General features: G+C 37.4%; 1 protein-coding gene across 2 annotated transcripts; it reads left to right on the top strand.

Moving 5' to 3' along the window:
* The first annotated feature begins 5,602 nt into the window (after window positions 1–5,602).
* On the top strand, window positions 5,603–9,746 carry LOC103696692 (zinc finger protein 4-like). Of its 2 annotated transcripts, XM_039127104.3 has the most exons (3): window positions 5,603–5,738; window positions 5,896–5,980; window positions 8,871–9,746. In XM_039127104.3, exon 3 carries the CDS (start codon window positions 8,921–8,923, stop codon window positions 9,605–9,607), a length of 687 nt encoding a protein of 228 aa, XP_038983032.3. In that variant the 5' UTR covers window positions 5,603–5,738; window positions 5,896–5,980; window positions 8,871–8,920; the 3' UTR covers window positions 9,608–9,746. The 2 variants fall into 2 exon arrangements, with proteins under 2 accessions (XP_038983032.3, XP_008776604.3); XM_008778382.6 differs by lacking the exon at window positions 5,896–5,980 and having other exon boundaries at window positions 5,610–5,738.
* The last annotated feature ends 2,322 nt before the right edge of the window (window positions 9,747–12,068 follow it).

Below are 12,068 nucleotides of genomic sequence, written 5' to 3'. Positions count from 1 at the left end.
CTTAAAGTATGTCTTGGCAACAACATAATCCAACCGCCGAGTGTCGCCTCTCAATCCTTTTCCACTTTACAAGAGCTGAGGCGTCACGTTGACACCCTCGTAGCCACATAACGCTACGGCCTCGCCGTTAACACCGCGGCGCAAAGGTCTTGGTACTCTTGGGGGGTTGAAACCTGGAGGGCGACATTTCTACTGTATTCTTCTATCCAATCAAGAAACAAGTTTAAGGTCCTCCAAGAACTAATGAACTATATCTATCCAATCATAATTCCTCGTTAGGCCTAGTTTGGGAACGGAGTAGACCTTAACCATGAAATTAGTGGCCACTAATGTTGGCCATGATAGGTATTTGGCGGCTTGCCTAAGATTTTTTTCTTGGAATCTAATCTATTTCCAAAATTGGCATCCAGGAAGGCTCCTTGTGGATAATATTAATTATAAGTGGCCTAATCCACCTGACAGGCCACTTATTAGCAATACTAATTATATTGGTTTATTATGGGAGGTTTGGACTTTGGACGTATGATAGCTACTAATGGCGCTTGTGGAGCATTGAAAATGCAAAATTTTTTACATGATAAAACTCAATCAAGAAAAAGTAATGGGATGAACCAAAAAAAAATAAAAATTAAAAAGAAAGGTACAATGCTACAATTGGCTCTCTCATATACATACATACATACATACATACATATATATATATATATATATATATATATATATAGAGGTATGTATGTGTTCATGTATATGCATCACTATAAATCGCTTATAGATGTAGTAGTTTCTAGGTGGTCCTTCCCATGGTAAAGCTTCCAATACTAATGATGAATGGAGAAAGAGAAATAGAAAACTACAACATCTATTAGTAAATTTTACGAGTTTCTAGGGCTAGGCTCGCATTTGTAAGTACGTGCTTCCGTTGGAGGCACTTTATAATTGGTGCAAGCCACCTAACACGCTAAAAATATTAGCAACTTGCATGGAAACAATTTTTTTTTCTTGCTAAGTTCCCAATGATTCAAGTGATAGCTTGATGCAAATGGATAACTATAAAATAGGCGCAACTTGATTTTTTTTATTTTTAAATGAAAGGTGCGGGTTAAACTTTAAAAAACATAAAAAAAACCATGACTGCCGATATATATGAATGTGGTATCTCTAGAGGATAAGACTTCCCATACATCATCGTAGCAGAGATGGAGGAGGCTGGCTTTAGCTCCCGGAAATTATGGGTTAGGCTTGGCCTTTTGTTCGGAGGTCAATGAAACAGATTCCAAGTAGAACGAGGAGGACCACAGATCAATTAATGAGAACAAGCCCTGCAGTTTTGGACCGTTAGAGGGGTTCACAGGCAGTGAGCCGACGAGGAGGAAGGCAGACTTGTCAGTCCAGCAGCTCAAGAGTTAAAAACTCACCAAATCATGAGTAATTCAGGGCTGTGGGCCCTTCCATCATGTCATAATATTGGACTCTGGGGAGGTGCCATTGATGAGCTAGGGTTTTCATAGCCCTGGCTCAGCTGAATGTCAAAAAACAATCTTAATGGTGGCCTTTGTTGCTTCAGTTCAGGCCTCAGTCTATGGTTTAGGGTTTTCACAACCTTGCTGTTCATTAATTACCAAAAGTTTTACAAAGAAAGACCTTGGGGGAGTGATAGCACCTAGGTCATTGCCTCAGCATAGATAAAGCAATTAATTATCTGGATGATTTCTATTTTCATAGGGTATAAGTTTGAATCCTGCTAAGATGTTTTAGTATTTTCAGACTATTGAAAAGAATAGTATGAAAGTTCATGTAGCTATATGGGCAGGACCTAGTACTCAAGGACTATAAAGCCTTTGGTGAAGTAGACCAGGGGTCTTTATTTATAGCTGACCTTCTTTCTCTCTCTCTCTCTCCCTCCCTCCTGCTGAGTAATGGGCAAAATATCTAACTTCATGTACTACTAAGTTAGAAGCCTGACTTAGTATGGGTTTGAGATAAAATGTGACAAGGCATACATCCAATGTTGTTGAAGCCCTAATGGCCTCAGAACCAGGGATTAAGTCTTGTGTGCCTCCATCATGGCATAAGACATATGGTACTTCTCATGTGAAACAATTATAAATATCATATCCCAAGTCATGTATGTATATGCCTATAATGTTCTAACTATATTTTCATAATTTAAGTTGCTTTTTAACTACAATTTGCAATGGCCGCCACCTAAAGTCAAATATATTACTATGTTTATTAAAAGTACATATCCGAGTCTCATGTCTTTGTTTGTGCATTGAACCATGTTTACTATACCTAAATCAAAATGTCCAATAGAGGATTCTGCTTCTACTAGTGGAGGATTTGGTGCTGGCTGGACTCATAACAAACAAAGAGCTTTTTGCTCAAAATCAAACAAAGATCATCTAGCCCTATCTTGCACACTGAATAAGATCGATCTAGAATTCAGTCCAAAAAATTTTCAAATTTTGTTCTACGTTGTACGCTATTCAAATCCGACCTAATATTGAATCCAAAATCCTTTGAACACTCATAATCCCGGCCTTAATATCAGAATTCATATTCTAATCTGGTTGCGACCTTACAGTACGGGGACAGGTTTACTTGTTGTGTACCAATGTGTATAAATGACACCCTCAAGTACTTGTGGATAAGTTTGGTTCATCCTGAGCTAAGGCACAAACAAAATGCTGGATCTAAATGGGATTGCAAATGAGAATGCTTCCATAAGCTGTCCTAATAATAAGTTTCCTTTATGTATGGTCCCAACTTGGCATGTCATGTGACCTGCTAGCACCTAAAAACCAGCTTCCAGTTGGGTACATCCTTTTCAACCCATCCAGGGTTTCAAAACCCTTCTTTCCACTCCTTGGTTATCGAAATACGAACCTAACCACCTCAACCTCCATGACTCAATGTGAGCAGTGCAACAGGTCGTTGGTTTGCATCATATCATTAGACATGTGTTTATATGCACACAGGGAAAAAAAAGAGAAAAGTTTGCTACCTTAAAGCCAGTGTCATGACCCTTTTCACATGACAAGAAACCCTATTTCTTCAGAGCAACTTTGTAAGATGCAGTGTCCAAGAGGTGAGATGATTGGTAACTGTCCCAGAGTGAGACTTGTCCACTGTAGCTAAACTTTCTGGATGGCATCTTAATCATTAGCCATTACAAGAAAATTCAGGAGTGAAATTTGCTAAAAAACCACAAGTCGATCATAGCTAGTCATATAGGAAAGAACTAAGTAGAGACAAGTGTCAAATAGTTATAGTAAATCCAAGCTTTGGTTGGATGCAAATCCTAGTGGGATGATTAAATTTTATATGCTCCTTGAGTGCAATTGATAGATTAAAATTTTATGTGCCTACTTTTTTAACTCTTAAAATTTTCTATGCCTGCCCTTTTTAACTCACTTTCTCTTCCATCGACCGATAGCCAATCTTCTCCTTTTCGCAACCTAGTTGCCCAACTCTCAAGCAAACTGAGCTTGAGTGGTACTTGACAGGAGGAGAACAATAGGCTCGAAAGATTTCAGTGTCCCTTCAGGAAAAATTATAGAGAAGGAGCAAAGGACTTCATGAAAAATAACTTATAATATCTGAAAAAATATTTATATTTGTAGGCATATCTACTCTAAATATTGTTCTCGAGCTTTGTTATAGGCTAACCGGCTCAACAACGAAAGCAGTCTATACACCTTTGATTTCAAGTGTATAACCAAATGAACTTCTTAAGTCAACAAAAAATCAAGCATGATATACAAAACTGTTAACCGGGTTTTGTGACTTACACCTGCTCGACATGGCTCACTAGTAACGCATGATGAATACATTAGATAATAGAGCTCCTAATTTTAGTGGCATCTTTCTTTTTTGCTAATCACATCATGGTCAATGCAAATAAATATTCTCCAAGTCTAAGACTTAGAAAAAAGAAATTTAGATGAAAAGATAATGAAATCTTATTTTACATGACATATGCTTTTGATGTTTCTTTTTTATTTTTTTCTTTTTCTACTTAATTCGTCCAGCCAGGTAGGGAAATATACATTTACCCTCTCAAATAAGAATCTATCCTTTGTATTCTTAGACTCGATACTGGTAATCACTATCTTGCATAGGTTAATACTGCATGAAAATGTTCTTGGTCATGTGCTGTGGCAAAACAAGTTTGGCTCCAGAATACATTATTCTATCACATGAGGATTGTTCTTGTAGTATCATATGGATGTCCTGCCTTCCTCAGATGTGAATGTGAACTCATAAAGAGCATCACTATATCGAGGTGGAGCTTCTCAAATAAAATTATGAAACATCAACATAGATGCCTATATGATTTAAAGGTTGGCAATAGAATGAACACGGAATTGATATCAATATAATCCTTTTGAACTTAAAAAAATTGCATTATTCAAGGAGAATTCTTCATCATTAAAATAAGATGGATATCTCATCATACATCAATGGATTGGGACTTCTGGTGGGAGAAATCCGTTTTTCAGTGCTTAACAAAGTCTACTATGAACCAATGCAACTAAAAAGGATGAGGTTAATTTACTCGTAATTTTTCAGTTAAGGTAAACTTCTTTTGTAGAGATGCGTTTACATATAAAGCACCAACATATTTTCTGATGTAGGCTTATTATTTGCCAATCAAGTTGCACCAATCAAGAGAATCAAATGTGATCCATAATTATATCTAAAACCAATAAAAGATATACTAATGTAACCCTAACACACAATAATAGTAGTCTAAACCAGGTATTGAATCCCTTTATAAACTACTACGAGGTATATAAACCTTACTCTTCTTTCTTTCCCTTAATTTTTTATGGTGAGTGGAGCATAAGGCTTAGTTCCATTAATCAACTATTCTTAAGAACATATTTGCAATTTTATTCTAGCAGTGAGCTTTATTACGGGGCTGTATAGATCTTATACTGGTTGAAGACCATCCAAACAAATGGGACATAAACTTCTCGACGTACAGTTTTTCTTACCATATGGTAGCCTTAATACAGCTCTCATAGAGTTTCCCAAGTAATCCCATTTTCCATGTTTAGGAATCTGTGTCCCATTCTGTCCTATTGCATCAAGATAGCTCACAAAAATAAAATATATGTATGTGGAGAGACAAACGCTACACTGGAAATGAGAGCTGCATGATAGCTGTGCATATGACAGAGAAAAGTAAATGAAAACATTCAAGATGAGCGACTCACTCTGACTCCTATGATCTCATATGGCCTCCAAAACTACATCATGCAGTGGTCCCCTGTACCACCATAGCTTCTGTGTCAGTATAGGGACTCCAATGTCCTCTCTTTATATGCAAATAGTATGATTTATAGCCAGAAAGTCACACCAGACAGGGCAGTGCTATTCTTTTTAAAAAAATTTCCTTTGTTCATGGTGATGATAGTAGAAAGAGTATCCTACTTATTAAAGGGACTGCCCACTTTTCCCCACCAAGAATTCCACAAGAAAAACAGTGTCATTCCTTTTCTTAATTCTCTATCCCCATACCCTTTCCTCTGCCACCTCTGACCTCCCCCAGCATCAGTCTCCCAACCTCTGCTTTCCATAATTAAACGTCACTACATGCCACTATACATGACCACCCCATAGCAAGTCATCCCCCTCCTTTTCTCTCTGTCTCGTGTACTTGAAGGCAAACAACACCCATGAGGCCAGTTCCCCACGGAGCAGTGGAGAGGAAGCATGCAGCACTCTAGTTGGTATGTGCTTCAGATCTCAGGCCAATTCTCTTCCATATGATGATGCTCTCTTTGAAATTCCAATTCGATTTCAAGCTTTGATGGTGCTTTATTTGTAATTCTTGTTGTTACGGGGCTTTAATGATGGTTTCTAAAATTCAGCTTTGATGGATTGTAGATTTGTTGCTTCACATAGTGTTTGGATGCAAGAGTTAGTTGCTAGAGCATGGCTTTTGAATCTTCTTTTCTATTCTCCTGGAAAGGTTAAGTATTCTTTGTGAATTCTGATGCTGGATGTTCTTTCGATGAGTGTCTTGGTTCTGGATGACTTTGATGACTCTCCTTTAATGACTCATGTTGGGCAGGGTTCTCTAATTTTGCAATTTTAGGGTGTCCAATGCTCCGGTATAAACATTTTATATGCCGATGCTCAATGTGGTTTGTGTGATCCAATAATAGTTTTCTATAAATAAAAAATCTAACAAAGGATAAAGGATCACAATGTAATTAGGATTTTCATTTTCCAAGTGCAGTCCTTCTTGTTATGGTTGGAGTAGTTTAGCATCTTCGCATATTAGGATGTTGTTGTGATCTTAGATTATTACTAAACCTTTAATTTTGTTTCATTATGCTTCATTTGTGTGCTTTCATGCTAACCTGCTCATCTGTTACCACAAAATTGGATGAATTTCCGAGTTCTTCTACGGGACGCTCGGAGAATAAATTTACCTGGCAGTCGAGCATTCAAGGGATTGATCACTGCCGTCCTGTATACAATTGCTAACTTACTAGGATTTCAAGTGTCTAAGCCTCCTTAGTTTGTCCTTGAACTCCCTCACCCATATTCTTATGTACCCTGATTTATCTACTTGTTTATAGGATCCTATCATTCTTCTAATTCTAACTGGTAAGCAGAGTTCTGAATCACAAGTAAAATTTGGCTTTTTTTCAAGAAAAAGGTTGCATTTGATTAGCATTTAAAACCACTTTTCAACATCATTCTTTTTTTTCCACCTACATTTTAGTTTTTGAAAGATTGTGCTCCTCTTGCCCTTTTAAGAGTCACTCTAAAACTTGGTTCTTTTGGAATAAAGATGATGCTCTGATTTTCTTTTGTTATATCTCCAGTTTTTTTGTTTTGGTTTATCTTGGATTTGGTTTTTTTTTTTAGCTTCAAGAGATAAGGTACATAATCTCCGGTTAGCAAATTTTATTCAATTAATAAGGTCTAATAATATTAGAAAACATAAAATTACTGTTGTTTGCCTTTTTCAATTTCTATTATCGCGCAACTGTATCTGAAACTTTTCATGATTAGTGTTGCTTCATTAAAGTAGTTTGGAAGTCTACTTGGAGTTTCAGTTGGTATGCATAAGCAAGGCATGCTGTGCCATATCTCATGCCATTATAGCTTATTTCAGAAAACTTGTATATTTCTGTTGTACCAATTCGATATCTAGCCTGCACCACTACTGAAATGTGAAAGGTGTGTGTGTGTGTGTATATATGTAGAAATGTCTATAGACTCATTTGGCTTTCTGTCTATAGGCAGTCATGCCTTTGGCTTTGGTTGTGGTCATCTGAGTACGCATGCACATGGATGTTTGTTTCTTTTTGAAGTCATCTAAAGCCTATGTTTCTTTTTAGAATCCCTTTTTTTAATATGCTTCTTTGCAAATGTTTTCCTTTTAACAATTTTGTGGCTTACATCTCCTTTAACATTCTCGTTAACTCAATGATTGGCCAATGACAACCCTAATTTTATCCAACAAGATCTGTCTTCTCCGTGTGGTATTGTCCCTAAATATCAAAACCATAGAACTCAAGAGTTATACGACCAGCTAGCATCAACCCTCTTGATTGGTGCCAACCATCAAGACCAAGGTACACCATTCCGGTATCGAGCCCCGCATCGGTATGCCCAGTATGGGGTCGGTTTGGTGCACCGAGTGTTGATACGCCCCTTGTACTATATACTGATACTAAACCGATACGGTACAGTATGTTCCATATTGTCCAATTCAGTATAATATGATGTACTATGATCAAGACTACCTTTCAGCAAGAGAGTGACCTTCTAAGAAACCTGAAAACTAGTTAATGAACAAGGAAATCTACCTTCCTTCATAGTTATAGAATTTGTGCTTTTAAAACTTGGGAGTGGAGAGCAATGCTCCAGAGATCACCAAAACTCAGGAGAAGCCTAAAATACATGAATCTCCTCAAAGATTCCATGTTCTTTTATCAGTTGTTTTCCAATTAATTTCGTTATAGGTGGACCTCAAGACAAATGAGGACTCAAAACAAGCCTCCACTACCTTCATGTGCAAAACCATAATAAAGTCTTCACTGATTGTTTTTGTGGGCCTTTCTTTCTTTTTTCTCGGCTGGGTTGGGGTACAGTACTTTCAGACCGGAACAGTAATTCCAACATGTCCCTCCTCCGGCACATGGTTAGCAGAGGATTTATATTGAGAATTTGCAAATAAAAATTTGAGAATTTTCTTTTTATTTCTGGACGTTTTGGGCTTCACAATCTCGTTAACAATCCATAACATGCAGCTTGGATGTAGTACAGGTCATCTAAACTTGCTTAAATTGCTGGATTTTATAGGTTTTACCTTATGTTTGTTTTCAAATGTCCATGAATGAGTTTTACCAGCTAAATTGTACTGCTAGATCCTAGAATTAGATTCTCCACAATAACTGCAACAGCCCTGTAGAGAATAAAAACTACGCTAGTAATCAGTATAATTCTGAAGAAATAGTCCATCTGCCTTGCTTAGCCACTTCATAAGCTCCCACATAAGAGAATATATGATATTTTTCCACCAGGACATGTATAACAACTCAAATCATATGCTCTGAATTCAGGACTTGTCACTTGTAATACTATAAGTGCATCCAAGAAATCATATGATTTTTTTTCTGTAGGGTCATATGCAGTTCTTCATTTCCTCTATGTAGGTTCTAACATGAGAACTTGTGGGATAAAAGTGGATATTCTTAGATAACCTGAAACATGTTATCACCTCATGCATGATATCTGTTCTAGTTCATATGCATGGCTTGATACTTAATCTGAGTCCACAGCATACAAAAGCCAAGCTCTCTTTCAAAGTTACTAAACATATTTTTTACTTGTGAATGCAGCTGAAAAAGGCACGCATCCTAGCAGATAAGCATTTCCTCTGGGCCTCAACATGAACACATATAACCATGAAGCATCTGAAGATGTGTCAGAAGTCAGCAGTCCAGTGACTTCGAACATCTCTATCCAAGAGTCCTTCCAATGCCACAACAAGAAGGATCCAGCCATCTCTCTCCAACCTATGTCGCTTGACCTCTCGCTCACCGTCAAGGCAGTATCATCATCAGCAGCTGTTATTTCCTTCTCAAGCACAAGCGAGAGCAGCAGCGAGGCGCGAGCTTGCAATGTTCCCAATCCCCAAAGAGTTTTTTCCTGCAACTACTGCCAGCGTAAATTCTTCAGCTCCCAGGCCTTGGGTGGCCACCAAAACGCTCACAAGAGGGAACGAACACTAGCGAAATGGGCTCTTAGAATGGATGCCTTCCCGTACACTTATGCAAGTATTGCATCACTGCCGCTCCATGGATCTGCACTCCATTCTTTGGGAATCGAGGCTCACTCTTCAATGCATCAAGGCATGGTTGAAAAGAAGGAAAGCCGGAGCGGTTCAAAGTTTCACCGGGGCTTGCACGGTTCAATGCCGGTCTTTGTAGCGGATGATGATGCGAATTTTTATTGGCCTGGGAGTTTCCGGCCATTGGCAAACTCAGGCTTTGAACTGTTGGGAAATTCAAATTTCAATTGTGTAGCCAGTGACCCGCGGCCAGTTGAGGAGCCTGATCTTACTCTCAGACTTTGAGTGGTTGATCTTGATTGCTTTCTCTACTATTTGCTTTTTTATCTTGGTATTCTTATTTTCCTGTGCAAGTGCTTCTTCCAAGGTACATTAAGGTATGTGATAGAACAAAGGTCTTCACTGTTTTTTGACCTTTCTTCAAGCTAAGCTTTGTTTCCAAGTTAGATCGCACTCTATCCGGAGAAATTTTAATTTGCGTACGTTATGTTTATGTGGGCCTTGTATGTATACTTGGTTATATTTCAGTTCTAGTGAGTGATGTATTTTTTCTATCCTCTTCATTCTATTCATCTGACTTCTATATATCATAAATGGTTTTGTTATTTAAGGTATGAAGTAGAAGTGTTCTCTGTGTCCAAACTTGATGCCATATGAAAGTTGGAGGATATACGAGATGTGCTCGTCGCATCAGACGATTTAGCACACGTTGGAGCTTGTGAAGAGCGATGGTTAGCTATTTCATTGTGGCGTTTTTGTATCAGCAGGATGGGGGGGGGGGGGGGGGGGGGGGGAGCTAACTTCTTGATCTACCAATGCAAGCTAGAGTTTGTTGAAATAGCATTGTCCAAACTTATCAGACATTTTACATCAGAAAAATTGTAAATGACTTCAACTGAAATCATAGCAGCATTCCTCTTTGAAGAAAGTTACATTTGAGCAACTCTTTTGGTGCTCCTACATTAGCAATTGTTTGCAGCATTCTTCTTAGACCCTTTGAATTAAAGAACGTATATTTTTACATGTAAATATAAGCAAACTATGATTTTGTTCTCATCAGTCTCTCTGTTTCAGACGGTAAAAGTTGAAATCTCTACCGTGATAGGAGGAATTCTGCTCAGGCTTACGCTAATAATGTGGAATTTTATTACACTATGAATCCCATTTACAGGTGAAGCTTTGCTGAGTTACTCGACCAGAGATCGTACGAAGTAGAAGACATGGCCATACTGGCTGTGAGTCTCTTCTCCTTCCTGTTTCCATTCGTTGTTCTTCTGTGCTATTCCACCAATGTTGCGTGGCCTTCAGCCTATTTTCATGGCTTCTGTGCCTTTTCTTAGCTCATCCTTTAAGATTCTTGAGCAACAAATGTATTTCAAGCACATTTGCCTTTTCAAGCAGCCAAATCAAATGGATCTCAATCTGTGTTGCCATGCTTTCTCATGTTTCAAGCAACAGAGGCCTGTTGGGAAAAGCCAAGACTAGGCTTTTATGAATGGAATTAACAAAGATCAGGTAAGGTGTATGCGAACTTTTGTTGATGGAGAGAAGTCGAATCCATCACCACCTGCGAGAAACAGCTTAGCTTGACCTTGATTAGATTCACTTAATGAGTCCTAGCTGTGACTCCCTTTGATGGTGTTGCAACCGCCAACAAGCAATGAAATGGTTCACTGGGTTAGTTGGTTTGTGGGCCAAAGTTGGAACAGCTGCGATGCTGTGACTGTTCAATATTATAAGTGGGTTAAGAATTTTAACCAAATCATCAGCCTCTGTCCTTGATTCAACAACATTAACTCTAGCATGGAAGTTTTATGGTCAAATAGAAAACATATTCTTTGGTGAACTGCTTGGAAGATCTAACTCAGGAGTTCATTAGGGCATTTCATTGAAGTTAGCCAAATCATTGTACTTTGTTCGATTATAGCAACTATAGTCACTAAAAAACATGTTTCCAATGTCACATAACCTTACTTCTAATGTGTAATACATAATTGCAATTGTTCATCATTAGAGCTTTGATATTATGACACCAGTCATCGCCTAAACTATAGCTCCGGTTTTCATATCAAGCGTGTCCTCGGACAATGCTTTACCTATATCAATCAAGTAAGTAACCTTGAATCTCTCAACAAATTTGAATCTAAAGGTCTCCAAATGAAGAATGTAAATTTGATTGGGCTTAAGCTTAGTATATATCTAAATTGGAAACTCAACATAGAACTTTCCATGTATGGTATAGGTGCCAATATGAATGATACCAGTATTCATATACTCGGACATTATTAAAATTTATGTTTTAATATGCAATATATATTCATGATGGCCATATTGATATGCTTGGCAATCATTAAAATATATTATTTAATATGTAACAGAAATTTAGATGTCTACTATTTATTATAATTTAGTATATTACTATATTCTATTTTAAAAATAATTAAAAAAAGAGGTATCTGAAACATTATGCGGAGCCAGTATTATTTATACTGGTAATAAGGATGGGAGTTTCCGCATGAAGACTCTTACGCACAGTTCTCTATTTGTCATATAAATATTAATCTCCACGATGAAAGTCTCCAATTAGCCATTACTAAATTTATTATTTAATGTGCAATACAAAGTTGGCTATTAAAATATTTTCACTACTAAATTTATTGTTTAATGTGTAATATAAATTTGGCTATTAATTTTTTTATTTATTATAACTTATTATATTATTATTTTTAATTTTATGAACAACATA

The sequence above is a fragment of the Phoenix dactylifera genome, chromosome 7 (genome assembly GCF_051530095.1).
Source record: "Phoenix dactylifera cultivar Ajwa chromosome 7, Ajwa_hap1_PhDact_Kaust_v1.1, whole genome shotgun sequence".
Lineage (NCBI taxonomy): Eukaryota > Viridiplantae > Streptophyta > Magnoliopsida > Arecales > Arecaceae > Phoenix > Phoenix dactylifera.
This window is presented reverse-complemented; position numbering and strand designations above follow the sequence as displayed.

Excerpts from the sequence above, each read along its gene's own strand:
- LOC103696692 (XM_039127104.3), top strand. The coding sequence starts at position 8,921 with ATGAACACATATAACCATGAAGCATCTGAAGATGTGTCAGAAGTCAGC.